The 25694-nt window shown below is 38.6% G+C and overlaps 1 protein-coding gene across 8 annotated transcripts in view; it reads right to left on the minus strand.

Annotated features, from left to right (window-relative positions):
* Positions 1–831: 831 nt before the first annotated feature.
* The window catches only part of LOC121878410 (probable E3 ubiquitin-protein ligase DTX2), a 30544-nt gene continuing 5681 nt past the window's right edge, over positions 832–25694 (minus strand). For 5 of the 8 annotated variants that reach the window (XM_042384632.1, XM_042384631.1, XM_042384630.1 and 2 more), the window contains 14 exons: positions 23688–23843; positions 21205–21358; positions 16927–17075; positions 14336–14410; positions 13638–13740; positions 11280–11467; positions 10740–11053; positions 8211–8405; positions 7327–7546; positions 6696–6956; positions 3210–3342; positions 2638–2866; positions 1803–1911; positions 832–1384 (listed from right to left, as the gene is read on the minus strand). In XM_042384632.1, the coding sequence (XP_042240566.1) occupies positions 1166–1384; positions 1803–1911; positions 2638–2866; positions 3210–3342; positions 6696–6956; positions 7327–7546; positions 8211–8405; positions 10740–11053; positions 11280–11467; positions 13638–13740; positions 14336–14410; positions 16927–17075; positions 21205–21358; positions 23688–23744 (2406 nt within the window). In that variant the 5' untranslated portion in view covers positions 23745–23843 and the 3' untranslated portion in view covers positions 832–1165. The remainder of the gene's footprint in view (positions 1385–1802; positions 1912–2637; positions 2867–3209; positions 3343–6695; positions 6957–7326; positions 7547–8210; positions 8406–10739; positions 11054–11279; positions 11468–13637; positions 13741–14335; positions 14411–16926; positions 17076–21204; positions 21359–23687; positions 23844–25694) is intronic. The other 3 variants (XM_042384633.1, XM_042384635.1, XM_042384634.1) reach the window with 3 other exon arrangements.

Here is a 25694-nt window from a genome sequence, read left to right on the forward strand (position 1 = left end):
ATATTGGTGATCTTGTTCCGGATCTTAAACCTCTGTAACCACCCAGAGGAAGCATTAAAGGGTTTGGGCTCTGAAGTTCCCATCTTTCGTGCCACTGCCATGTACAGTTCACGTGCGTTGTCCTTAACAGAGCGCGTGTCGACCGCCATGTTCCGTCGCGCCTGACGCACCAAGTACCTCACAAGTAATTTTTCTGTCTTGAGAAGCACCTGGTTGTGAAAATACTTGATCATAGAAGCACCTGTAGACTTTGTGATCTTCACGTGCTCCTTTATCTTGGCTGAATCCTTCTTTATAGTCCGGATCGTAGATTCGTTCACGCCATGCTGGCGCGCCAAATCAACCTGCCTTGTTCCTTTCTCCAACTCTTGGATGATGCTATATTTCACCTCGTAGCTTAAGGAACGTCGTGTCTTCTTTGGTTTAGTGCCGCTGGGTCCAGGTAAGGAAAGGTTTCTCTCTGGGGGTGGTGGTCCGGCGGAAGCCATTTTACGGAACAATGGATGCACGATTACATGGTGTGGCCTTGAGGGATGAAACTGCCGCGGCTAGGTCAAGCGTCGTCTTTCCTCCCTCCCTCCCTCCCTCCCCCGGGTGGACACGTCATAATACTTTAAGCCAATTACAGCTAGCAGCAGAGGGGGGTAGGGATGCATGGCCAATCACAGGTCTGATACGTCATATGACGTCAGTGATAACGCAACAAAGACACACACTGCGCAACCTTACCGCGCCGCTTGCCCAAGCGGAGGGAGGAGGAGGGAGAGGCAGGCGGGCAGGTGGCGGGTGGGGCGAATCTAAAAATAGCGTCGCGCCGGGGACACTCCGCGTAATGTGAGCACGTGAGGTTCTGGCAAGGCACCGCATTAACGTGGAAACACGGAATGCGGGACCGCGTAAAGTGAGGGTTAACTGTATACAATACCTGTATATGTATGTGTAGGTAGGTGGAATACCACTGCTGACTTTACTTTGACTAACATACCAACTTCCTCCTGGGCCTGTAGTATGAGATGAATCCCAGTAGGAAACAAACTATCAAATCACTGTGGTATACATCAACTGCCAACAAATATGATAATCATACTAACATATTATTTATTAGTCAATAAAAGTGGCATGGTTGAAAAAATAACAAAATTGCAATTCCAACATCACAAACAAGTTACACAAGTGTTGTTTCAGTTACACCATGCAATGCTAACTCCTTTAGAACATTGTCTAGGTAGTTAGGATCAGGATATCCATGGCCATTGTAATTTGTCCACTCAGTTTTGTGGTGGATCTCGTTCCAAGTGACAGCATCCTGTATCCCCATTGTGACAGATGTGCCAATAGTAAACACGAGGCGTCGACGCCAAGCTTCCCTCAACAGTTTTAACACCTGAAACATTGCATTACAGTACTTATAAGTAGTGAAGCATTATGCAGTAGCTACACACAAAGTAATAATAAAAGTAAAAGTGAGAAGAAAAATAATGATTGTTAATTCCTCACCAAATTTCACCATCAATGTAAGGGTTAATTGACTGCCAGTCAGGAGTTGGCTACAGCTATACAATATTTTAGAAATCCAGAGGCAAACCTTCTAAACGAGACAGTAAAGATAATGGTTGAGAAATAAATGAGAAACCGAGAAATAAATAATTCAGTATCAGATAAAACAGAAATGACAGATTAATGTGAAGATGAATGATGTTGATAGCTTCAGTCTGTTTCACTCAATTTCCCTACCTCTTGTACTGCCACTGAGCATATACCTATCCAAAAATTACACTGGAAATAATGAATTTTCCAAATACCTTCTTGCCCTTCTCACTGTTGGGCAAATATGCAATGCGAGGAAAACCAACAGCATGGTAAGGTCGTCCTGGGCGAGGATGTTCTGGACCTTGTACTCCATTGTTAATGCTGTAGACCAAGGGAAGAAAAAAAATATGAGCAAATTTATACACACAAATTTATAATTAAAATACAAGCAGACCCAAACTTATGAGGGTTAATATCCTGAAAAAACATTTTGTAAATTGAAGCACATTTTCCCATAAGACACCCATTATAAAACCTGCAATAAGCTCATAAAGAGAGTCACAAATCATGGATTTTTTAATTTTTGGTGTACAAAATGATTAAAAGATAATAATGAACAAGTACCTTGTTGAAGTGGTACTGACATTATATGAGGGCACCAAAACCTCTGTCAGAGTACATTTAGAGGAATTTAAGGTGAAAGTGGAGGTCCATATGGGATCTGTCTTGAGCACCTTTCTGTTATCATGGTGTTGGAGGCAATATCATAAGACTTTAGGACTGGCCTACCCTAGAATTGTTGGATACTGATAACTTATTGCTGATAGCAGATAGTATTGAAGAGGCAGAGGAGAAATTTTAAGAAATGGAAGAATGCAATAGTCAAGGGCTGAGAATGAATATGGCAAAAGTAATGATTAATGATGTGAGTAGGGGAGCCGTAGTGGAAAGTTGAAAATGTTTATGTACTGTCTGTAAGAAAGGTGTTGGCAACAATTCAATAATGTGCAAAAAGTGTGGAAGGTGGGTACACAAGAGGTGCAGTGGGGTGACATGATCACAGCCCGTGTGTAAGCTGTAGTCTGCTCAATTGAAAATAAAACTTACTTATATGTGATCTGTATAGTATTACAGTTAGGATGTCCAGGAAGAGATCCTGACACACTAATGACGTCCATGCGGCCATTGGGCTGATTTCCAATCTTCTCTCCGTGTAGAGTTTTGCAATTGGGGCATTCCAGAAACTGAGGAGAGGCTTTGGCCATTTGTCTCACACATGCCAAGTGAAACAGATGATCACACAAAACCAAACTCACAACACCATCACTCTTGAGACCTACAATATAAATATATCCACATCAAAAATCAAGTGATCTTGTGCATTAGTTACATTACTGAAAACCTTTTCAAGTACATTAATGACACATCATTGATTGATAAACAATAGAAGAATTATCCCCTTCTCTATCATTCCATAACACTTATAAAAATTCTACATATGACATTCATCATTTTACATAAAGTTGTTGTTTCTGCCTTTTGTCCAGGAGGTAAAGTGTGATCCTTGACTTGCTGAAGTGACATTCCAAGTATTTGGCTCAGTTTTATGTTCTATTCCTCTTGGGAAACATAGGTATATGAACATCATTTTTTCAGTACAAAAAGATGTAACACTCTACCTGCTGTATGTGCAGGAGTGGCAACTGCTTCATCCTCATCAGAGTAACCTGAGGGTTCCTGTAAACTCCACATGCATATTGAACACATCTCATCAGGAGGTGATGTTACTACACTGGTGTGCTGAACCAGCAACTGTAAAATGGAATTCAAAGTTAAGTTTTATAGTGGGCGTATATTTTTTTTAATTATTTAATAAATCTACTTTATAAATAGTAATACTACAGTAAACTCTGTGATCTGGTACTCTAGACACCAATAACCTTTGGAAAGCAGCAAATATCCTAATAAACATGGCCAACTCGCGGCCCGAACCATGTTTTTGTGTGGCCCGCAGAATGATTGAGAAATTCTATTTATTGTGGCCCACAGTTTAGGTAGATGCAGCCAGTTTATGGTGAGTAAAGCAATATTCTTTAAAAGAATATTCTTCATACACAATTCATTTCCGTTTCATCACCTAAGAGTAAGTAACTACAAAATGTAACGGCAAAATACGTATAAATAGTCAACACTATAAACATTTTAACGAGTGAGTTTACGGTCTGTTTGATGGATTAGCTGCTATGTGGCAGCGGATCACTTGGGCATTAACTGTGGTAGGTTAAAAAAAAAAAAATACTTTTTCTTTAATGAAGTATTGTACTAGGGCATTTTTGTATAGTGAAAATTAATTAATTAATACAGTCAGTCCTTGACTTACGACGGGGTTAGGGACCGACGACCAAGTCGTAAGTCGAAAATGCGAAAATGATACATAGAAAATCTAAAATGGGTGTCTCGTTTTCATCTCGGCACCACGAGAACTATTATTTTTACACTTGCCAGCCATTTTAAAGGGAATTACAAAAAAAAATTTTGTCAGTACAGTGAGTTCTGCTATAACGCGTGTTTTGATAACGCGAATTTGCTCTAACGCGATTTATGAATTAGGAACGATATTTGTATAACGCGAACGCTTGTTTGCTATAACGCGATTTTTGCTTACTATTTCTCCAATTTTGTGGTACAGTGGGGTATGCTATAACGAATCTAATTGGTTCTAGAACCTTGTTCGTTATAGCATTCGTTCGTTATAGGATTAATCCGTTCCAGGCCCCCAAATACAACCACTTAACACTTAAAAATATAATATAAAATTGTAAAAAAGTGCATAAATATGCATCTAAACCCCTGAAATAAAGAATATCATTAATATTTGTAATAAAAAAACAATAAATTAGAAAAAAAAAAAATTAAATAATGTTCGTTGTAGGAGTTTCGTTCGTTATAGCATTCTCAATTTTATAGGTAAAACCATTCGTTATAGGAATATTCGTAGTAGGATCCATTCGTTATAGCATACCCCACTGTATTAACTGTGAATATAGTAAAGAAGAATATCAACAAGAAGCGTTCTGGTGATAGAATTCCCGGTGATGATCGTAAAAGAAAGGCTATAACCCTTGAAGAGAAGCTCGATGTTATCTACCTCAAAATCACCCTTCTCCCTCATCAAGTTATATTCATATTTTTTCAAGGTAAAGTGTTACATTTACTGTATGATTTCATTATTAGATATGAATGTAACATTTATTTAGACTGTGCTATCCTTTGTGTTAGGCTAACTACTAATTTTTTTTCGATTTCGAGTAGTAATCTGCACCTAACCCTATTTTCTCCATAAGCCCTGTTATTTCTATTACGCGATTTTCTATAACACGATATTTTACAAGAACACAATTATCGCGTTATAGCAGAACTACCTGTACACCGCGCGATCACTAACGTCGGGACTGGAAAATACGTAATTTTAAAAATATTTTATACGACTGCGGCGGTATTATGTCCGGGTTGTCGTAAGTCGAGGAGTACCTGTATTGACCTCGGAATATCTTCTATTATCAAATGCCCATGGCTTCAAAATGGCCTCAAAATGCCCACGGCATTGGTCAGATTTAAAAAAAAATCTTCGGGGGGAGGGTTTACAGCGCCCCCAAAACCCCCTCAGCTGGGTGGGCTAGCTATGTTCCCCCACCCAAAACTTTTTGGATATCCCTGGATCAGCCCCTGACACGGGTCAAAGGTAAACGTCTCTCCCTAGGTGACAGACTGTCTCTCCATAGTACCTCATCCTTCATGCCTATAAAATAAATAGATGTGCCCAAGGTTTTTCCTTGCAGTTGCTCATGCACCAAGATTAACATTGACATTATTTTGGTGGGGGTGTCTCATAAGTAAGGAAAATTCTGTAACTGTAGGAAAAATCAACGTATTCACAGACTGCTTCACTCATCTTCCGTTAAAGGTCAAGAAACATTAACATTTTACTTAAAAAAAATATTATGATGGATTTGCTTCATAAATGGGAAAAAAACTTATTGTAAACTGAAAATATAGTTAGGTGGACGTGAAGCTATTGTTTCACTATCCGCGCTAATACAATATTAACATTACTTTTGGGTTAGGTAGGATATAAATTTTGGTGGGTGGCCCTCAGAAAAATACCTAAACTGTAATGCAGTCCATGACTGAGGAAAGGTTGCACATGCCTGTCTTAAAAGAACCAACAAGGCTCCAGCATTTCACACTTGGGTAGACCGAGCAAATAGTTATATGGAGCAACCTACCCATATAGCATCATCAGTTTATGACTTGTAGCATACAGTCTGGTGGTCCATCACTTCTTTATCTGTGAATTCCATGAGGACTGTAACAAAGTGAACGAAGTACTGACAAATCCTGAAGGATAATTGTAATCATCTTTATTGTATGTTAAGCACCAGACATTGCTGTTGTGACCTCAAGGGGGAGGCACGTTATCCCCCAACAAGTGTGGCCCATATTGTGGTAAATTTGTATGAAAGGGACCTAGCATTTATTGGGTTTAAATAAAGTGTGGCCCCCAAAGCCCCAGTTGTAACACTTTACCAAAATTTTAAATTACTAGTTGACCCCACCAGTAACAGTGCAAGTAAGAGAGAGAGACGACTCCTGGTGTATTTTTTGCTCCACCTTCTGGTGTTTTTTGTGAGCAACTTGGTGATCTTGAAGGATGTGTTGTAGAGGGAGGCTGGATTCTACTGACAGACATATTTAGTGACTGGCATCCAGAAACAAAGCCCACGTTTACTTGAAAATACTTGGTATGTCAACATAATTACTTATGGTAGATTACAAGTGTGGCACCCTCCATGTTCTTGCAGTATTGCAGATTATTCTTGAAATTATCATAATTATTATTATTTAGCATTGTTCCCTTAAACTAAAACCGGAAGCATGACCACTTTTTATTTAGTTTGACCTAAGAAGAAATCACTACCCCTGAAGGAGAAGCGGTTAAACATTACCATTATTTCTATCTTACAATTGATGCAATCATAGTCTTTGCTTAATTAAAGATCATGCTGAACAGATCATAAAGGCAGAGGTACACTTCAGGAGAGTAACAGATATGCTTCAGCACACACAAAAAATTGATGGAGGAGGAAATAGAGTAGAAGATTTACCTGATCTTCTGCAGCAATTGGTGCCCTGGATCCATGCTGAGATCTGTGGTGTGAAAAACGATGCTGGTTTTGCTTCCCGTAAAAACGAGAGTTCTGAGAAACCTCATCATTATTGCCATCTCCAGAAGCACCCATATGAGGATGACCAAACATAGTCTGCTGGCCCCACTTCCGCTTGACGCCGTTCATCTGCGGAGCCACATCTGAACTTGGCAGAGCTGCATTGATAGGCATGAAGTGGCTCTGTTGTTGGGGGGTACTCTGTAGATGAGAGATGGAAACTGAAAAAAAGTGTTTAAACCCTCTTCATACTGGGAAAGTCTGATGATCCCATGGCTAAGTAAACCTGTTACACATAAGAGTAAATCACTGGTACATCATGCCTACCAAAAGAAAACTAAACAAGATGAAAAAGAAGCAGCTTGACAAAATTAGTTTCTGAGTTGTAAGTCTGAATGTTGGTAGTATACTGGGAAGATATGGTGAGATTTTCAAGACGGTGTGCCATAGAAAGGTGGTATGCCTGTTGAGTAGTAGTACCCTAATCAACATGAGAGAACTCTCAGAATCAATACAAGATTAAATCAATGTTTTTACGAAAGATTACACACCACAATGAAGAGTACAATACCTGGTTCTGTGTGTGATGTGGCACAGAATGGCGGCTGTATTGGTGCTGATGGTGGGAGTGTGAGAGAGTAAGTGGAGAAGGTGCTCGAGGAGGAGAGGAATGGTCTGCTACACCTCTCATAACATCACAAACCTCCTGGTCCTCACTAAATACATCATCATCCATGCTCTCATCTGAGTCCACTTTTATCAGCTTGTCAACAACAGGACTGCAAGTAGCTCTGTCTCAAAAGATATACAGGTAGTACTACACTATGTAGTAATTCATACAAGGCATTACAGAAATGGTTCAGCGAAATACAGGTACTAAAATTTGGCCAAGAAAAATAGAAAAAAGTATCTGATGAAGTGTGAGAAGCCAACAAAGGTGGTAATAGCTGTGGATAGTTTAAGCACAGATGTACAGCCCGACACTATTATGCTTTATTTCACAAGGAGAAATTTAAATAGGGGTCATCACAAGTTACCTACAAGAGAACCCAACTACTTAAGTCTCTGTATTACAAGGGTAAAATATTTCCTACTGTTCACGTTGTTTTCAATCTCGCACAGTTTGTTGTAAATACAAGTATAAAATCATTGATGCACTGTACTGTACTGAAAGTATTTTATTTATTATGTTTATTATTGGCATATCAATGTATGTACTTACAGAAACAACTCTCACTGCAAGCATCTCTTCACATCTGGAGAATTCTTGTCGACTTGCACACAGTTTAAATTTTCTAGTTATGAGAGCATTGTGAAAAATAAAACACATTGCTGTCATAAAGTACTTTTGGTCATAAAATTAAAATGCAATAAGTAAAAAAGAGCAATGAGTGAACCTGTGACGAACGAGGACTACCTGTAGTGTACTGTAATAACATGGGTTGGTAAACTCACCCAGCTTCAGCAGGATTATCATGTCTTAAGCTCTGGGGGTGATCATCCTCCACTGTGAAAGATTCCAGAGACAGATATGTGGAGGTGGTGTCCACACTTGGTCGTCTGCCACTATTGAGTGAGCTACAGTCGGAGTCCAAGGTGTGGTTTGATCCAAATCTACCCATGGCAGATTCATTCCTGGAAGGTGGACGACTGTTTTCAATTAGCTTAAATATTTTATTAATTCATTTGCACACCAACTTTACTCCATTCCTGTTTGCATGGAGTTTGATGAGCATATGTTCTTCACTAACAAGTTTAAAGGCAAAATAATATACAGGGGTATTGGAAATTACTATCAATATCGAGCTCGCTCAAACCCATTTCCCACCTTGTTTTTATAAGATCAAAGTTTCATCCATTGCCACTTTTAGACTGTTTGTACATTACAGTAATTAGCCTACCTGACCTGAATTAAGCATTCTTATTTTCAATTACAGCATGCCCTTACAATTCGTGGATTTTAATTCGCGGCCTTCGATTATTCGTGGATGACACCCATTGGATGTAACTAGAATGTCTGTGGGTAGTTTTAAAATTGGCTGCATTTTCGCGGCTGAAACGGGGAGCCCACACTTTTTATGGCAATCCGCAAGGTGTCTCTCTTGTCCCAGGTAGCTGGGCTATGCGTGCTAACCCCGCCTCGGTGACAGTCTGGGTTAAACACTTGTCCACTTTGTGTGTCTGTGCAACTCTGCTCTCTTAACAGCTGTGTTCCTTGTGCTTGTGATGGCTCCCAAACGCCCTCAACCACCTTCATCCAGCTGCAGGAAGGTGCCCAAACAAGTGAAGAGAGAAAAGGTCATGTATTTCTCCCATACATAAGCCTGGCGAGGCCTGGCAAGGGAGTGAGTGACTGCTAGTTAGTGCATCGTCTGCAGTTGTAACTTCTCACTCCCTGCCATATTTCACTGGATTTACTGTTATTAATAGTGTTTACTGATATAAAAGTGATTAATCATGGCATTGTAGCTAGGCTAGCTCATCATTGTACAGGTAAAAGAAATAATTGTCCTAAGGGCAAACACAAAGGGAATTTCCATTTCTTTGCTCACAACTAAAAATGTAACCCCTCTCCCCAGCAAATTATATTTGCAGATTTGGCAATTTGTGGCCATTTTGAGACCCAACCCCCCCAAATTTTAAGGGTATGCTGCACAGTACTTAAAATTAATTAAAAAATGGTTACTTTCACTTCAGTTGTCACTCTTTTGTTATACTTTCACTTTAGTTGTCATTCTTTTATCAGGCAGAGTCCAGTGATTATGGCTAAAACATCCATAGGTACAGAAGGCTACAGCCAAAAAGTGATAATGGGTGAATCACCCATAATTCAGTTCTATCTATCAGTTGCTTCTCTGATGTTTAATTCACTAAAAATGCTACATGTCAGTGATGGACATAACAGGAAAACTTCCGAGCATCCATAGAAAATTTTCCGTTCATCCACAGAAAAGGAATACTGTATACTGTACTAAAATCCTATTTTTTTCTGGAGTGAACAGCAGCTCTTAATATAAGCTGTTTACTTAGGACAGCATAACCCCTTCACAGTTCTTAAAAAACCATTTACAGCTGGGTGAACTGGGAGTGCCCGGGATTGAACTATCGACCCATGGAAGTGGAAAGCACTGTACCCACTCAATCATTGCTCTCTGCACTGTATAAGGTAGAGCAGAGTTAAGATTTCACTCTCGTATAACAAATTCGGGCATACCCCAATAATCAACGCATATCGGGATCGCGAAAAGTCGTTGGTTAGTGAACCAATAGTTGTCGAAGCAATTAATCCCCCAAAAAACATTACAAATTCTGGGGGTTAGGGACTGACCACCCTCCAAAAACTCCCATCTACCCTTGATATATATCCGTACTGCATACTGTCAAGCAAAAAAATAAAGCAAGCATAATAAGCTTTAAATAAGCAATGTAAAGCATAAATTGAGTTATTTATTTGTGTTGAGGATAGCAAGTTCAAGTCTCTACCACTCTTTGCTGGTCCATCACCACTCTCATTATGCCTTATCACATCAAGTTGCCCAGCACAAGAGAAAATATCACTGGGGTTTTTAGGCATGATTGAGCAATACACCAAGTCAGAAATAACACAAAAACATGAAGTCAGAGACACACAGTAAGTTTAAACACGAACAAAGATGGAGGGAACGAGTTGGAGGCAGTGCGCAAAGCCCTCTGGTGGCAAGAATTCATACCCCGCCAGCTCTGCCAATTGTCGGATCTTTGGGTTATCAACAAAACTTGCGGGGTATTTCCCTTGTGTGTAATCGTCGGTTATGCAGATTGGCGGTCAACGGAACGTCGGTTATCTGGGTTCGCCTGTATTGCACCGTTTTCCGGCATTTAACTTCAGTTCTCTTCTATTACCCAGTGTTTAGTATTCGCTGACTTTTCTAAATGGTAATCTTTAAAGCATTTATATTCATTCTTAAGAAATTTAAAAACTTTTCAATACTAAACAATACACACCTTAATCCTCTAGCCATATATGTTCTTTGCTCCTCTTGGTCTTCCAGTAAGTGTTGCCGCTGATTATGCTGGTGGTCACTGAAGTGTTGGTGTTGTTCAAGTGATGGATGATGCTGATGATGTTTTGGGGGAGGCACGTTGGACCGAGGCTTGGGTACAGGTGGGACATTAGTGCGAGGCATAGGTTTGGGAGGGCTTGCATCTCTCCCATTCCACTGACTTGATAATCGCCCATTGCTCACGTCACTGGACACCGGAGGATTCATGTTACCACCCCTGTTATTACTGTTGCTCCCATGACCACGACCGAACACCTACACAATGTAAATTTGACACATCATTTACAATAAATATCATCACCTTATTCCCAAGCAAAGACTGGGAGTTCCAAAGAATTATATTTCCACTAATATTTAATGAACATCTCAGTATGATAGATGGACATTGTCATCTAAAGTAATTAAGAATGTTAACTTGAAGGGGCACTTAATCAGCAAGAGTAATTTTTATATCACTAAGGTAGACTTTATTCCAGCAAACCTTATTCATTAAGGTGCGTGGCTTCGTGTCTGATGAGGATGCATCTCTCTCCTCTCCCCGACTACCTCGCCTCCTAGGCCTGTCATCTGTTGAGCCAGCCCCCAGTGGTGACATCGTTGTACTTCTTGTGTTGTTGAATGGATTATTACTGTTGTTATTGCTGGTAGTCATTGCACGTCCTGAAAATCCTTAGATATTTATTAGAGTGTTATGGTTTACATAGAAGAAAATGAATCAACTGGGTTTGAAATATATCTTGAAAAGTAACCAACTAGATTTAAGTCATTAGAATATTATAGGAGGATCTCAACATTATAACCCTGGAAGGATCCCTAATTCTTAGACCAACACTTGTTAATACATAATCCTTACGGTAAAAGTGGTGAATTAAGGGAAAATTAATAATAAATACAAATTAAAAATAAAACAGCAGACAGTAAAGAGAGATACTGTACACTACAGTGGGGTATGCTATAACGAACGTAATTGGTTCCAGAACCTCGTTCGTTATAGCATTCGTTCGTTATAGGATTAATCCGTTCCAGGCCCCCAAATACAACCGCTTAACACTGAAAAAATTCTGTGGAAAATGTAAAAAATACGGTACTTTATCTTACCTTAGTGTTATTCAGCATGCAGGTACCCCTAAACACTGGCACATCACTATCACTTCCACTGGGAGTCTTGGCTTTAAGGTCCTCAAACAATTGTTTAGCCTTCTCACAAATTATAGCTTCACTAATGTTACCACCTGCCATTTCTTTCTCCTTTATCCACACTAAGAGTAAATTTTCCATCTCTTCAATCACATTACACCTTGCTTTGCTAAGTCTAAAGATTCCCTTAGCCACTTGCACAGTTTTTAACTCCTCTTTATTCTTCAAAATCGTACATATAGTCGATTTAGCCATCCCATATTCATCACTAAGTTTCGCAATGCTTCTTCCATTCTCACGTTTCTTTATAATTTCTTTCTTAGTTTCAAGGGTTATTAGCTTTCTCACTCGCTTTGGACGACTCATTGTTACAATTGTATACTTGTATAACAAAATAGTTATACAAATAACGCGAATTTCCACATCAAAAGACGAAATTTCAACAATAACAGTGGTGCACTGGCTACACAATGAGACAAAGATGGCGCCTGACGCTCTTGTTGTGGGTCGCGGTACAACAATATTCATGCGCCAGGCGAAATAGTCCCGTATTCATCCGCGTTCGTTGTAGGAGTTGCGTTCGTTATAGCATTCTCAATTTTATAGGTAAAACCGTTCGTTATAGCATTCTCAATTTTATAGGTAAAACCGTTCGTTATAGCATTCTCAATTTTATAGGTAAAACCGTTCGTTATAGGAATATTCGTAGTAGGATCCGTTCGTTATAGCATACCCCACTGTATAGTGTACGTATATAAAGAATATAAAACTATAATGTATACTGCATCAAAAACTTCACTTGAACTTTCCTGTGATGATGAAATATTGGCAGGTTTGTGAGAACGTCATTGCCAAAATACAATCAGTGTTTTATCTACAGCAGTATAGCAGTAGCCTATACCGAACATTACAACAAACAATGTACAGTACTGTACTGAAGCTAACATGGGCCAAATTATGTTACTGTAAAAATATTGTAGATGACTCTGACCTACTGGTATATACAGTATACTGTTCATGAATATGATACATTCCTTTGTGTATGAACCTCTGTCCTGTGTGGCAGTGAGAAGTGATACCACCCTCAGTGTCAAGACCTGACTGAATTACTCAGAATAGGCAAACTGTAATCCAAGCTGTCAATAAATTTGTAAAAAAAAAAAAAAAAAGTAAATGTCTGAGGCAGGGAGTTACTCACTAAGGGGTGGTCAGCTGATATAGTAAGTTCATGATTAACTTAATATGCTGTTAGGTCATGAGTCTTACTAACACTTTCAGGGCCCCATAGGGTGCATGCCGCTACCACCGAAGGTGGGCAGGGCGTCCTCAGCTGACAACAATTGTGGCGTAAATGTTTGCATTTTTTTTGTTTGACATTATTTTACACCATATTTCATTTTTTTAATGTTTATTTCTTCATAAATGATTACTCTACAATACTATTATACAAAGGTAGTTGAATCTAACACCAACATAAGAAAATACGAGCGAATATCTCAAAAGAGCAGGTAACGTCCGTCTGCTGTAAATCCTTGGGACACACTGATGCTTGGAGGCTCACAGGGCAGATATCCCGACCCCTCATGTCCACCACAGTTGTGCTGTGAGAATGGGAAGCCAATGGCGTGCATTTCGAGCTAGGAAAACATGAAACTCTCACATTGTGATGTGTACTCCAGACTACCCTGGGATTAACCCATACCTGGTACATGTGACTGCTGGGGAGTTACTGGGCGCCTTCCTACAGGATAAGCTGCTTGTTGGAATCTTCTGATGCTGCGTATGAAGCCTGTTCTGCTGTTCATCTGTGAAATGTATTTGAAAGTCAAAACAAAAATAATGATAATATTCAAAGAAGCACATATACCCAACACAGTCCAGTAAACGTATATGTTTGGCTTTGTCAATGTTAAACTCCGCAGGAGTTCAATTTAAGCCTAGGGTGCCATAAACTTGCCAAGGGTCTGCTAATGGGACAGGGTTTATAGGGGGGGGGGGGGCTAGCAGTAGTAAAGAAAATGTCCACACACCCATTTTTTTTATTTAAGGGGGAAAAAATATTCAAATGATAAAAATTACACTTAACTCACTTTCTATATTAACCATGATTAAAATGTATCCAATATTAGACCCCAATAGCATAGACTCAACCAATGCATACCAAATCATGCAACAGCCTCCCATTTAGTCTAAGTAACCATAATCCTTCATAGCTCAAGCACCACACGTACACACCTAGCGTCTAATTATGCCTTCAAACCTCCTGAAGAATTGCCTGAAATTCCTTTGCCAAGTTTATTACTCTGACTAAGAACTATGTTAGCCTCGAGCTTCAATTTCACTCAAGAAGTATTTCAATTGTTTCTCAATGAACCTATGGCTTCATAACAACAAAGTTACCTGAGTAAGGTTACAGAAGTTGATGACATAGGGACACAATGGGAAAGTACAGCTCATATCCACAGTTTGGGCTCCCTGAAAAAATACATAAAGATATAAAATTTGAATTTATATTTGTTTTATGGCACAGGTTCACCATAAATTACATATCTTAAAGAGGCTGATAAATCTGGAAATTATTTGTTACACAAAATACATCTATCGCCTTATCCCTTAGCAGAAACAAGGATGCCACTGGAAGCCTTTGCAAATGATTTGTCTTCAGAAGCAATTAAACATATACAGCACTGTGTTATACAGTATATACAAGGTGTGATCCAATAGTTCCTGGACTGGCTTCATAAAACCTTTCCCTTTGCAGATATCGAATTTGAATCATCAGCAGTTACTCGCCTTGGGTATAAGTTGTTTACTGTGTCGATTTGGCGGGAATCTATGGTGCCAATTGGCCGTAGTGCAGCTCTGTGTGAGTGTGTATACCGGCCCATCTGCTAAGTAGAGTCAGTCGTCACTCTACCCTCAACATGGAGGGAAGTATCGAGCAATGCTGTGCCATCAGAATTTGCTTCAGACTCGGAAAAAATGGTACAGACACCCACGAAATAATCAAGGAAGCCTACAAAGATGGAGCAATGTCCAGGGCTCAGGTTTTCGGGTGGCACAACAGCTTCTAAGAGGGGTGCACCTCTTTTGAAAATGAGCATTGTTCTGGGCGGCATTTCACCGAGAGAAATGATGAAAATGCCCAGAAATGACCATCCACGAGGTTGCCGAGCGGTTGGACTTCTCGTATGGAAATGACTGACGACCGGCAATTGGCTGCTTCACCAAGACAATGCACCTGTGTTCTGTGTGAGCACTCTCCTCTCTGTGAATGATTTTCTGGTGAAGTACAGCATCCCAGTGGCCCCCCACCCTCCGTACTCTCCAGATCAGGCCCCCTGTGAGTTCTGGCTGTTTCTTAAGTTCAAGTTGAACCTCAAGGGGAAGCAATTCATGGACAGAATGGAGATCCAGGAAAAATCGCAGAAGGACTTCCAGATCTGCTTCCAGAAGTAGGAGGAGGAGGGGATTCAGTGCTGCATTGAGGCCTCTGGAGAATATTTTGAGGGTGACTAAAGTTTCACTGTTATATCTTGAAAAATAAAGATTTTATGAAGCCGGTCCGGGAACTTTTGGATTGCACCTCGTATATGGCATGTCATTCTTTTACAAGGATCCTCAAGATCACTTAATGTCATCTAGTCTTAGATCTGATTTTTGGTTTCCTTGAGTTAATTTACACCCCGATTGAGGAAGATCTGGATTGGGATTTTACATTAGTTTTCGTGTTATCCCCGACTTCATATAAAGGGGTTCTAAAGCCAAATATAATGTCAATTAAGAGTGATACATGACTCCTATCATTATCACAAGGCAGGAGGTCCTTTCTTTTAAGGTAAAGACCAAAATGTGGAGAATCCAGAGTCTGTATTTCCAAATTAAAATAAAGTATTTGGAATTACATACACAGCTGGGGTACTCTCCAAGGGCTTCACAGAATTGATAACTTTCCTTAAAGTAATGTCCCCGTAGACCAAGTTGTGCAGATCGTGTGGAATATTGACTTTTTCCCAGGCAAGTGATTTTTTTAATTAACTTGAACGGATATCTCTTACTTGCTCTGACAAACTTCTGGAGGAAATTTGCTAGCCCAAATCTTTTTATGGGAAAAGTTAGTCGTCTTAAAACATAAAACTTATCATGTGTATCAATTCACAGATCAGTGTCAGTAACACTTGTCATGTGAAGTCATAATTTCTGTCACCTCACACCTATAGCCTCTGGCTGCTTAACGTGACAAAAATTACATGCATCTGACATAGGTCACTAATCCTGTTACACTACTGACAAGCAGCCTCTTGATGTACCTCTCTGGTCAAACATGTACAGTGAAGTGGGGTCATGCGGCACCTGACATTCCTGTCTAGGTACAAGATTTTCCTCTCAAAATATTAGCTTGTCCACTGGGCAAGTGCTGGAAACATGGACAAGAAAAATCACCTGTCTGGCCCCTACTCCAGGCAAGGCTAATCTGCACAGCCTACTGTAAACCCTTTTTAGACAGTAACCCAAATCAGGGTCTGCCTAGTGCAGGGATGGTGTGACACATAGGGCAGGTTGTATGGTTACTGTAATAATGGCTGACTGTAAACTGAATTGTCTCCAGTGTGAGGTATAGGTACTCAGTGGTTTACTCCTTTGTCTACCTGCCTCTTGAACCTAAGTTTCCCCACACTGACAACAAGATATAAATTAAGAGATGGTTGACCCTAGATATCCTATCTAGAGTAGATTTTCACCAAGGAGACTAGGAGACCATCCTCCTCACTTAATTTTTATCCTGGAGGTCAACTGGATTCATCCACACTGTTGAAATCATTTTATAAACCATGGAGAGAATAGGAGTGTTACATGTAGTGATGTAGTGAGTGTTACCTGTGGTGAGAATTCATTTAAATATACATTTATTGATTTTCTACATTGAGTTACAAGTTTGGTTATTTTTTATTGTACAACGTGTATGAATATCATAATATTAGACAACTTACAGTCGCCCATGACTCCTCAATGATGCACTGTACACACATGTCATACACGTGCCAGTCACCACAGGCATCTCCTGCCCACTGCCACACAGCTCCTTGGCCAGCTGGAGAACTCTGGGGGTAAAAATTGCGCCGCACCCTCACCGTCTCCCCTGGGTTAAGAAATAATGTTTATTACTACAATATTTCTATATTAGAACTATATACAAAATTTCCTATAGTAAAAAATATGAAAGTATATTTACTGCTAAGATTAAGACATTGTAAAGCATAGCATTTCTTCCTGTATGTTTAGTTTTGGTTGATGTCGGTGAGGAAGGTTTCTCATAGTGGGGGTCATCATAGTAAACTTCATGTACAGTACGAGAATATCGCCATCCTTGTAGTACAGTGGTTTCCATCACGTTTAAAAAATGACACAATAATATCTGAACATAATGCTCGGGTAATGAATTACATCAGTGTGTCACTTTATGCATCTCGGATGTATTATACACATCTTGTACTACAAATCAATTGACTACAAAATCTTCCATCATCTTTAACACTTCATCTACTTTGTAGCTACTCTTGCTGCCTCCTCTCCTACACCTCTAGTTGCAATTTTTGTTTTCTACAAGGCCTTTGTCAATACTACTTACTTTCCCAGTGCCTCTTTTATTTCCATGTTGCATCATACACCTCCCCTTCATTTATTTCTAACAAATCTCCTATATACTGTAATTCTATCCTCCCTTTCTTGTTTATGCCATTCTTATATACAGTAAAAACCTCAAGTACCAGACTAAAGAGCCACAGTGATAATGTTACTCACAGGGAATCTGTTATTTGGACGTTCATATCAGCAGGGAGGCACAACTGTTCCAAATAACAGCTAGCATATTACATTTACACAGTTTGGCTAATTTAAGTTCATAATAAATAAGTTCAAGTAAAATAATCAAACTTATGATATATTTTCACAACATTCAGTTGTTTTTTATTTAAACTGTTAACAGGTGTATTAAGGTTCTAGAAACTTTCAGAGCTATAAAGATTTTTAAGGTTCTCGAGTCCTGACGTGTGTGTAGGTGACATGAATGGCCTTGTGCAGTGTGTGCTGATGTGGATGTGTACAGTATACCTTATATACTCAAGTACAGTTTGAGTTTTTAAGATCAAATTTTTTGGCAAAAATATGGGGTCAATCTATATGCACATAGTGTTTTGAGGGGTTAAAATTAGTGCATTTCTGAAGGTCATTTACTGTGAACGATAGCTGTACATGCTCACGGTAAGCTCCTTCAGTCTTGGGCTTGCCTACTATACCCTTAAATTGACTACAGCTTTAAATCTACAAATACCTAATACAAATGATGATTTACAGACACAGGTAACCCCCCTGAAGATACAATGGGGTTCCGTTCCTGAAAAACCCATCGCTAGGTGAAATATCGTAGATAGGGAGCATTATAACATCGGGTTCAATGAGATACATTCTCAACCAGTCCCCAAACACACATGTATCGCCGACAAAAAATTCTTCTAATACTATCGGTACAAAACAAGTAAACACTCGCCACATCATATTGGATTAGTCTGGTCATCATCACATGTCCCCTTCGAGGTTAAGGGGCCTCTTATAGGTGGAGTGGAGATATCACTCTGACTCCCACACAGCCTCTGGCAAGTCTCATGCTGCTTAACAATGTCAAGCTTCACCTCAGACACATAGTTGTCTTGGATGCCTTGGCTCTTCCCAGACATTTTCAAATTTACACTGCTCACTTGACAGTCGCAAAAAGAGCAAAAGCACTTGTTGTGCAAACTGAGTTAACAATGATAACAAAAACAATGATAGCAGCTGATACTGCTCATATTTTCAAATTAACAAAGTCAATGCACCTTTGTCACAAAAATACAGAAATATCACTTCACAGTTAGAGCTGTCCTCAATATATAAGGAATAAAACCAAACACTGATGACAAGTACAATGTAGGATGCAAAGGTGGGTTTATGATCAACAAAATACCAAGGGGAGGGCTGTAGTACATGGGTTGGCTGTGTGGGGGTGCGTGGGTAAGCTGACGAGTGAAGGTATGGTGCATAGGGTTAATATGGTTTCATTATAAAATCTCAACGACTTGACATAGAAAAATATAACTTGCATTGGTGGAATCCTTGCAAGATAACAATTAATTTGAGTATAAACAACCCATAGTTTGCACTAGGGATAAAATCTGACCAATGGATATTGATGGCTATTTGGTGGAAATCATTAAAGCAAGTTGTTTTGATCATATATAGCGAGATGGTGTTAATTTATAACCATCATTAAAGTGAAATTTCGCTTCTAGGGTTATATTTTGGGGGTTATCTGTAATTTTCTTTTCATTTGTGGCATTGTTGCCGACTCGTCACTGAAGCTACATCTTTCTACCGGTAAGCTGTGAGGTGATACGGTTATTTCGCTTTTCCTTAATGGTTTTAACTAAATTTTTTCCATCTAGATTGTATACAAATGTTGTTTGCAGTAGCACAGTTTTTAAATAACGTAAGAAAGGTAGGTGGTATAGTTTATGAATGGTGGGAAAGGAGGTACTGGGAGCTGTGAATTTGCTTCATTCTTTTGACATACCATGTAGGCCATTACTTTACATCGGTGTTAATATTCCTTACTTTTTTGCTTGTTTTATATTAGTCTTGTAGTAACACCATAGCCATCATCCCCCTACCAGCTGTCAGCTATGTTATGATTATTTTTCAACTCATAATTTTGGGTAGATACAGCTCCTCCCCAACTTATGACAAGGTTAGGGAACCAAATCCAGGCCGTAAGTCGAAAATGCTTAAATAATACATAAAAAATCTAAAATGGGTGTCTCTCTTCTCAGCATCACAAAACTCTCACTTTTAAGCTTGCCAGCCATTTTAAAGTGAATTACAAAAAAAAAAAAATTTTTTCAGTACACAGCGCAATCACCGACGTTGGGACTTGAAAATACGTAATTTGACAAAATTTTGGTATGACTGAGGCAGTCGTATGTCCAGGTGGTCGTAAGTCGAGAAGGTCTTAAATCAGGGAGGGGCTGTAAACGTATTTTTTTTTTACATGCACACCACATTTATATACAGAATATGCAAAAAAAAAAAAAAACCATAATGTCAAAAACATAAAAGTGAATAAACTTGCTTTGTGCGTTCAGAGTTAGGAAGGATCTCCTCTGTTCTGAGCTGTCTCTTGTGTGTAGTGAAATGATTGACAAATTTTGTCATCCAGCAGCCAAATGGCAATACAGTATCTTTTTATTGATTGGTATTATTTTTATTTATTCCTCACATTTATTGGTATATATTATTTTATCTTATTCCTCATAGGAGTTATTAACTAGTTGGAATTCAGTTTCAGAGATGGTAACACTGTTTATTGCATTAGCTGTTGTTAGTGGTGGTTATGGCCAAGACTTGTTGGTGTGAATCTGGTGTCCCAGCCACGTCCCTCCACAAAAAAACCCCCCACAAGATACACAATATATTTTTGTCAAAAATGTTAAATCATTTGTTCAAGATTCATGGTTACTCAAATACAGTACATGGTACTTGGGGTGTTTACTGTACCTGCATTTTCTTTCTATTATTCCTGAATGCACTCTTGGGTATTTTATCTCCTTTACTTTAACCTTAAATCTGTTGTCCCTACTTCTTTTGCCATGTAAATTCAACTCACTTCCATTTTAAGTTTGGCACACACTAAGCATTGATCTGACCTTGTCATCATCCCACTTATTACTTTCCCAACAATACATGCAATACAAAATGTAACACCTTTAAGGTCTTCACGGTCAAGATCCACAGAGTGTACTAACCATGAGTACAGTTATCAGTCACCTCGTATAACTACCGGTCTATCAAAAGTGGGTCTCTTAGACCTTGAAGGGCCATTTGGGATAGTATTGCTACAATACACTGTACAGTATTCTAAAAACTTGGCTAGCACTACACTCAACCATGTTCACTTCCCCAGCTGTAAAGTTTGGGACCCATTAACAGCTGGGTAGGTGGGGGTGCCCCAGGATCAAACCAGTGACAATTTTTGGCCACTACACCCCACAACAATCTATAATTATGAAAAAAAAAAAAAAAAAAAAAAAAAAAAAAAAAAAAAAAAAAAAAAAAAAAAAAAAAAAAAAAAAAAAAAATCTTTAACACACACACTATATTGTCCACATTGGACTAGTACATTACCTGATAGCCGTTTACAAGCAATACAAATACAGTAAACATATTCAAGTAACAATCACCCGAAGCTGTGCACTTTTGTTCCATTTCCGGCAAATGAACACAATAATTCTTGAGAGCCGGATCAGAGTCTCCAAGAAAGACTGAGCGCAGGTTCTTGGTGTGAGAACGTTCCAGTTGCTGTGTGACTTCTGGGGAGTAAGGGCGCCATCGTCGCTGAAAAATATTTTGGCAATTATTCAATGGGTTACCTTATAATATTAGCTTCTTATAGTACAGTATTACAGTTTGGACAATAATGATACTGTAGTTGGTATATAACTTGGGTAGACAAAATTAATTCCTCTCTATAATTATTATGACACCAGCTTTTCTGGGTTTTAATTCATATAACTTTCTGACCAAACAGGAGTAAATGTCCTGCAGCAGCTAGTGAATCCCTCCAACCCCAATGGTAGGATGCTGGTTCACTGAAGGGTTAGTCTAACATCCACAAGCACACCCAATAATAGTGTTTCTCACCAGTGGGACATAAAGGTAGACTGGTGGAACATAAAAGTTAAAAAATATTAAATATCATAAGAATTAAAAAAAAAAAAATTGGTTTTGCCTCTCGACTGTACAATAAAACATTTTCCCAACAAAATTTATTCTTAAGTTTTTAAAATTTTTCATTAATAGTACAGGTATCCCCTAATTTACAACCTCCCTATCTACGATATTTTGCCGGATGATGATTATTGTCTGGCCAAAATCGGTGACCCGCGGAATAAAGAATGCATCTCTTGGTGCACTTGTCAGCTGCAGTTTACCTGCGTGCCGCCACGCAGCCACCCGGTACACTACAGTCCCAAGCTTTGCTCTATGGTGATTGCAGATACCCGTGATCATATAGGTGAACGATTATCAATTGGTATTGGTGTTGTTACTTATCATTGGTGTTTTTTTAATTTACAGTGAGAGGACATCACTAACGTTCACATTGTAATCTGTTTTTGGTGATTGTTAAGTGATTTTTTGCTATGTTTTTTTTTTGTGACTGTAAAGTGAGCAGTGTTACTTTGAAAATGTATGGGAAGGTCAAGGCACCCAGGAAAACTGTCTCTCTGGAGGTAAAGCCTTGAAGGGGACATGTGATGATGACCCAAACTTGTTCTTAATGATATGGTGATTGTTGTTTGTGTTTTATGTATAACATTATTGTAAGAATGTTATTTTCGGTGATACCTGTGGGTGTCGAACTGGCCGGGAACATATCCCATTGAATGCAATGTTACAACGATCCCGATTTATGATATTTTGACCAGCGCTTGGTTTTCAGGAACGTAACTCCATTGTAAATAGGGGGATAACTGTACGATACATGTAAATACATATAAATGTAAAAATGCACTTCTATGGTTGCAGCCATAGTATTTTGACAAAATACTTAACAAGATGTAAGATCCAGACGGTTGAGAGCCACTGTGATAGGGAACTGTTCTCATTTATTCAACTTGGGTTTGGAAAGACATGTAACCATTTCCCACAAAGCAAACACTACAGTCCCTGTTTAATGTAGATCTGATCAAAATGTTTTTGGTTATTTCATACCTGAAGCTTCTTTGTTAGTATACATGGCTCACTTTACATCTTCGACAATAGTGATGGTTCTGCTCTAACATCACTTGGACCTGGGGTCCTCATTTTATGTAAATTCATTATGTATGAGAACATCAGGCAATGTAGGCATGTCAACGGTGACCAAATTAACTAATGCAATCATAGTGGAATGTACCATTCCAGATGACTGGAGGAAGTGTGTGATTATGAATACTTACAAGGGTAACTCAGGAACTACAGGGGCCTGAAGCTGCTAAATCAGTTTAAAAAAGCTGTAGAGTGATTGAAAAATTGATAAGGAAGAGAGTAGACATAAATGAAATGCAGTTTGGGTTTATGCTAGGTAGGTGGACTAGAGGCAATATTTATGGCCAGGCAACTGAAAGAGAAATATGTAGCAAAGGTGAGAAAATTTTATTTCACACATGTAGATTTGGAGAAGGCCTTTGACAGGGTACCAGGAAAAGTAACAAAGTGGGCAATAACAAAGCTAGGAGGAAAGGAGTACCTTCTTCGACTGGTTATGGCAATATAACAGAGCTCAAATATTCTTTAATAGAGTATATAAGAGCTCAAATATACATTGCAGATGTGTACTACCAATGAATGCTTGAACAGCACAAAGTTCAAACATAAGATTTTTTCCTCTAAAGGTAGTTGTCATAAAGACAGTAACAGTAGTTAAAGATGAAAATTACTTGTACTGTTCTCAATATCAATCTTGCTTGTGATCTTGATGTGGCAAATTTACTTAGTTTAATGAAAATTACTCTTTATACGTTTGATATGATATTCAACATGCACAAGCATGAAATAAAATCATTACTCTCTACAAGGAAAGACTAAAAAAAAGTGTAACAACTTTCCATATTTTGTTCACATTCTCAACTGGGCTAGCCATAATGCATAACAAACAAGTAGTAACTATGGGGACGTGACTCACCTGTTTGTTCTCCCACTCCCACACTACCACAAACAGACCCTGTTTGCCAGTAGCCATTGTGTTGCTCTGGACAATATATATTTCTTGCTAGGGTCCAAACACTACCATCGTTCTTACACGAAGACAAAATTGCTAACTTGAGTCATTTCTAAAAACCTGGAAAAAAAAACCCATTGTTTAAACTAACTGAAAGATCATCTTAAACTTTCATGATTATTAAAAATTAGGCAGGGGTTATTTGATCAGTATCTGGCAGAATAACCACTGGTTGTTTGATTGGGATGTAAAATAAAACTAAGTACTGTACAGTACTGTACTTCTAGCCAAAGATAATTATACATATTATTTTATTGATAATTTCAAACTATATTAGAAAAAAATTCGATCAAATAGAAATACAAGTTGGACCCCATTAATCCGGAGCCCGATAGTCCCTGTAGCTTCAATGGTTCGGGTCGGTGTTTGAATCTGGCTGTCGTTAAATTGCATCTGTCATAGCTCTCTTCTAGTGGCTGTTGCCACTATTTTACCTTTAAATACTTATAATTTACCCCTAAATATGCCTCCTAAGAGACCAACAAGCAGTGGAAGTGGTTGTAATGTGGTGAAACATAAGCATGTGGCATTAAATATTAAAGAAAAGATGTCTATAGTGAAGAAATTAGACAGTAATAGTTCTTTTTAGGCATTATTTTGCATTTTTTTTACCTCGGCTTTGATGGTTCGGAATTTTCACTAATGCGGAACCGGTCTGGTCCCAAGCTTCCCGGATTAGCGAGGTCCAACCTGTACTGTACAGTAAAACTGTACAGTATAATTTATACAGTACTGTACTGTATAATGAATACAGTACTGTACTATACATGCAAAATTAAGGATACAAGGAAGATAAAATCAGAAGGAAGATAAAATCAGATAAAATTCTAAATCAGTTTAAGAAAAATAATAAATAATAAAATAAATAAATATTGAAGTGATAACCGTGGTAACATTATGAGATGTACTTATTACCACCATGCTATTGTACTATTCCAGATGAAACTAAATGTTACATAATAATTCCTTGAGATATATGTATAGTATATATCAGGTGCCTCAAAGAGAGCTCAGGTTGTCAACTGGCTCAGCCATGTTAATATTGTTATTATTATCCACTCTGTATCTGTGTTTTTCTGGCTAAATAAACTGTTTCAATTAAATTCAACTCAGGTTTATATAACTCGTAAAAAATGTTGGTCTGACATAATCTAACGTACATTATGTTTGTTCATGAAGTGGAACATTTCAGAAGTATCAGATGATGATGAAAGAAGCTACTATTGTAGTGATAAAGCATTCAACATTTCTATAATAGTGTAATGCCCACAGCCAACTTGACCAGAATCCCATTAAAATCATAGTTAAATAGCAGATGGTTATACCCTCTTCATAAATGTTAACTTAATGTTTTTATTTTTGTTTCATTTTAGTCTTTAATTGTTTTAGTGAGATGCTTCCATGAGTAAAAACGTTTATAATTTTTTATTTTCGTCTTTAATAAATTGTCTTGGTGAGATGCTTGCATGATCCAGTGTATGAACACAAAGATAGTAAACCAGCCATTAAGTCTTCACTGCTTCAGTGAATACATAATGAAGGTCTAAAGCCCTTGAAATGGTGATGGGAATGAATGTGGTGACAAAATGGGTAAAAAAAAAATGATGAAATGGGTAAAAAATGTGGTGACGAAACATAAGAACATAAGAAAATGAGTCTGCAATAGGCCGGTTGGCCTGTGCATGGCAGCTCCTGTCGAGAGTTACTACCACTCTCTATCACCCATGAATCTATCCAGCCTCCTTTTGAAACTTTCCAGAGTTCCAGCACTTACTACAAAGTTGCTAAGCTTGTTCCACTCGTCCACCACCCTATTTGTGAACCAGTTCCTTCCTATCTCCCTCCTAAACCTAAACTTATCCAACTTGAATCCGTTGCTAAGAATCCTTTCCTGCTCGGATATTATAAGAA

The sequence above is a fragment of the Homarus americanus genome, unplaced genomic scaffold (genome assembly GCF_018991925.1).
Source record: "Homarus americanus isolate GMGI-L3 unplaced genomic scaffold, GMGI_Hamer_2.0 scaffold41027, whole genome shotgun sequence".
Taxonomy (NCBI): Eukaryota; Metazoa; Arthropoda; class Malacostraca; order Decapoda; family Nephropidae; genus Homarus; species Homarus americanus.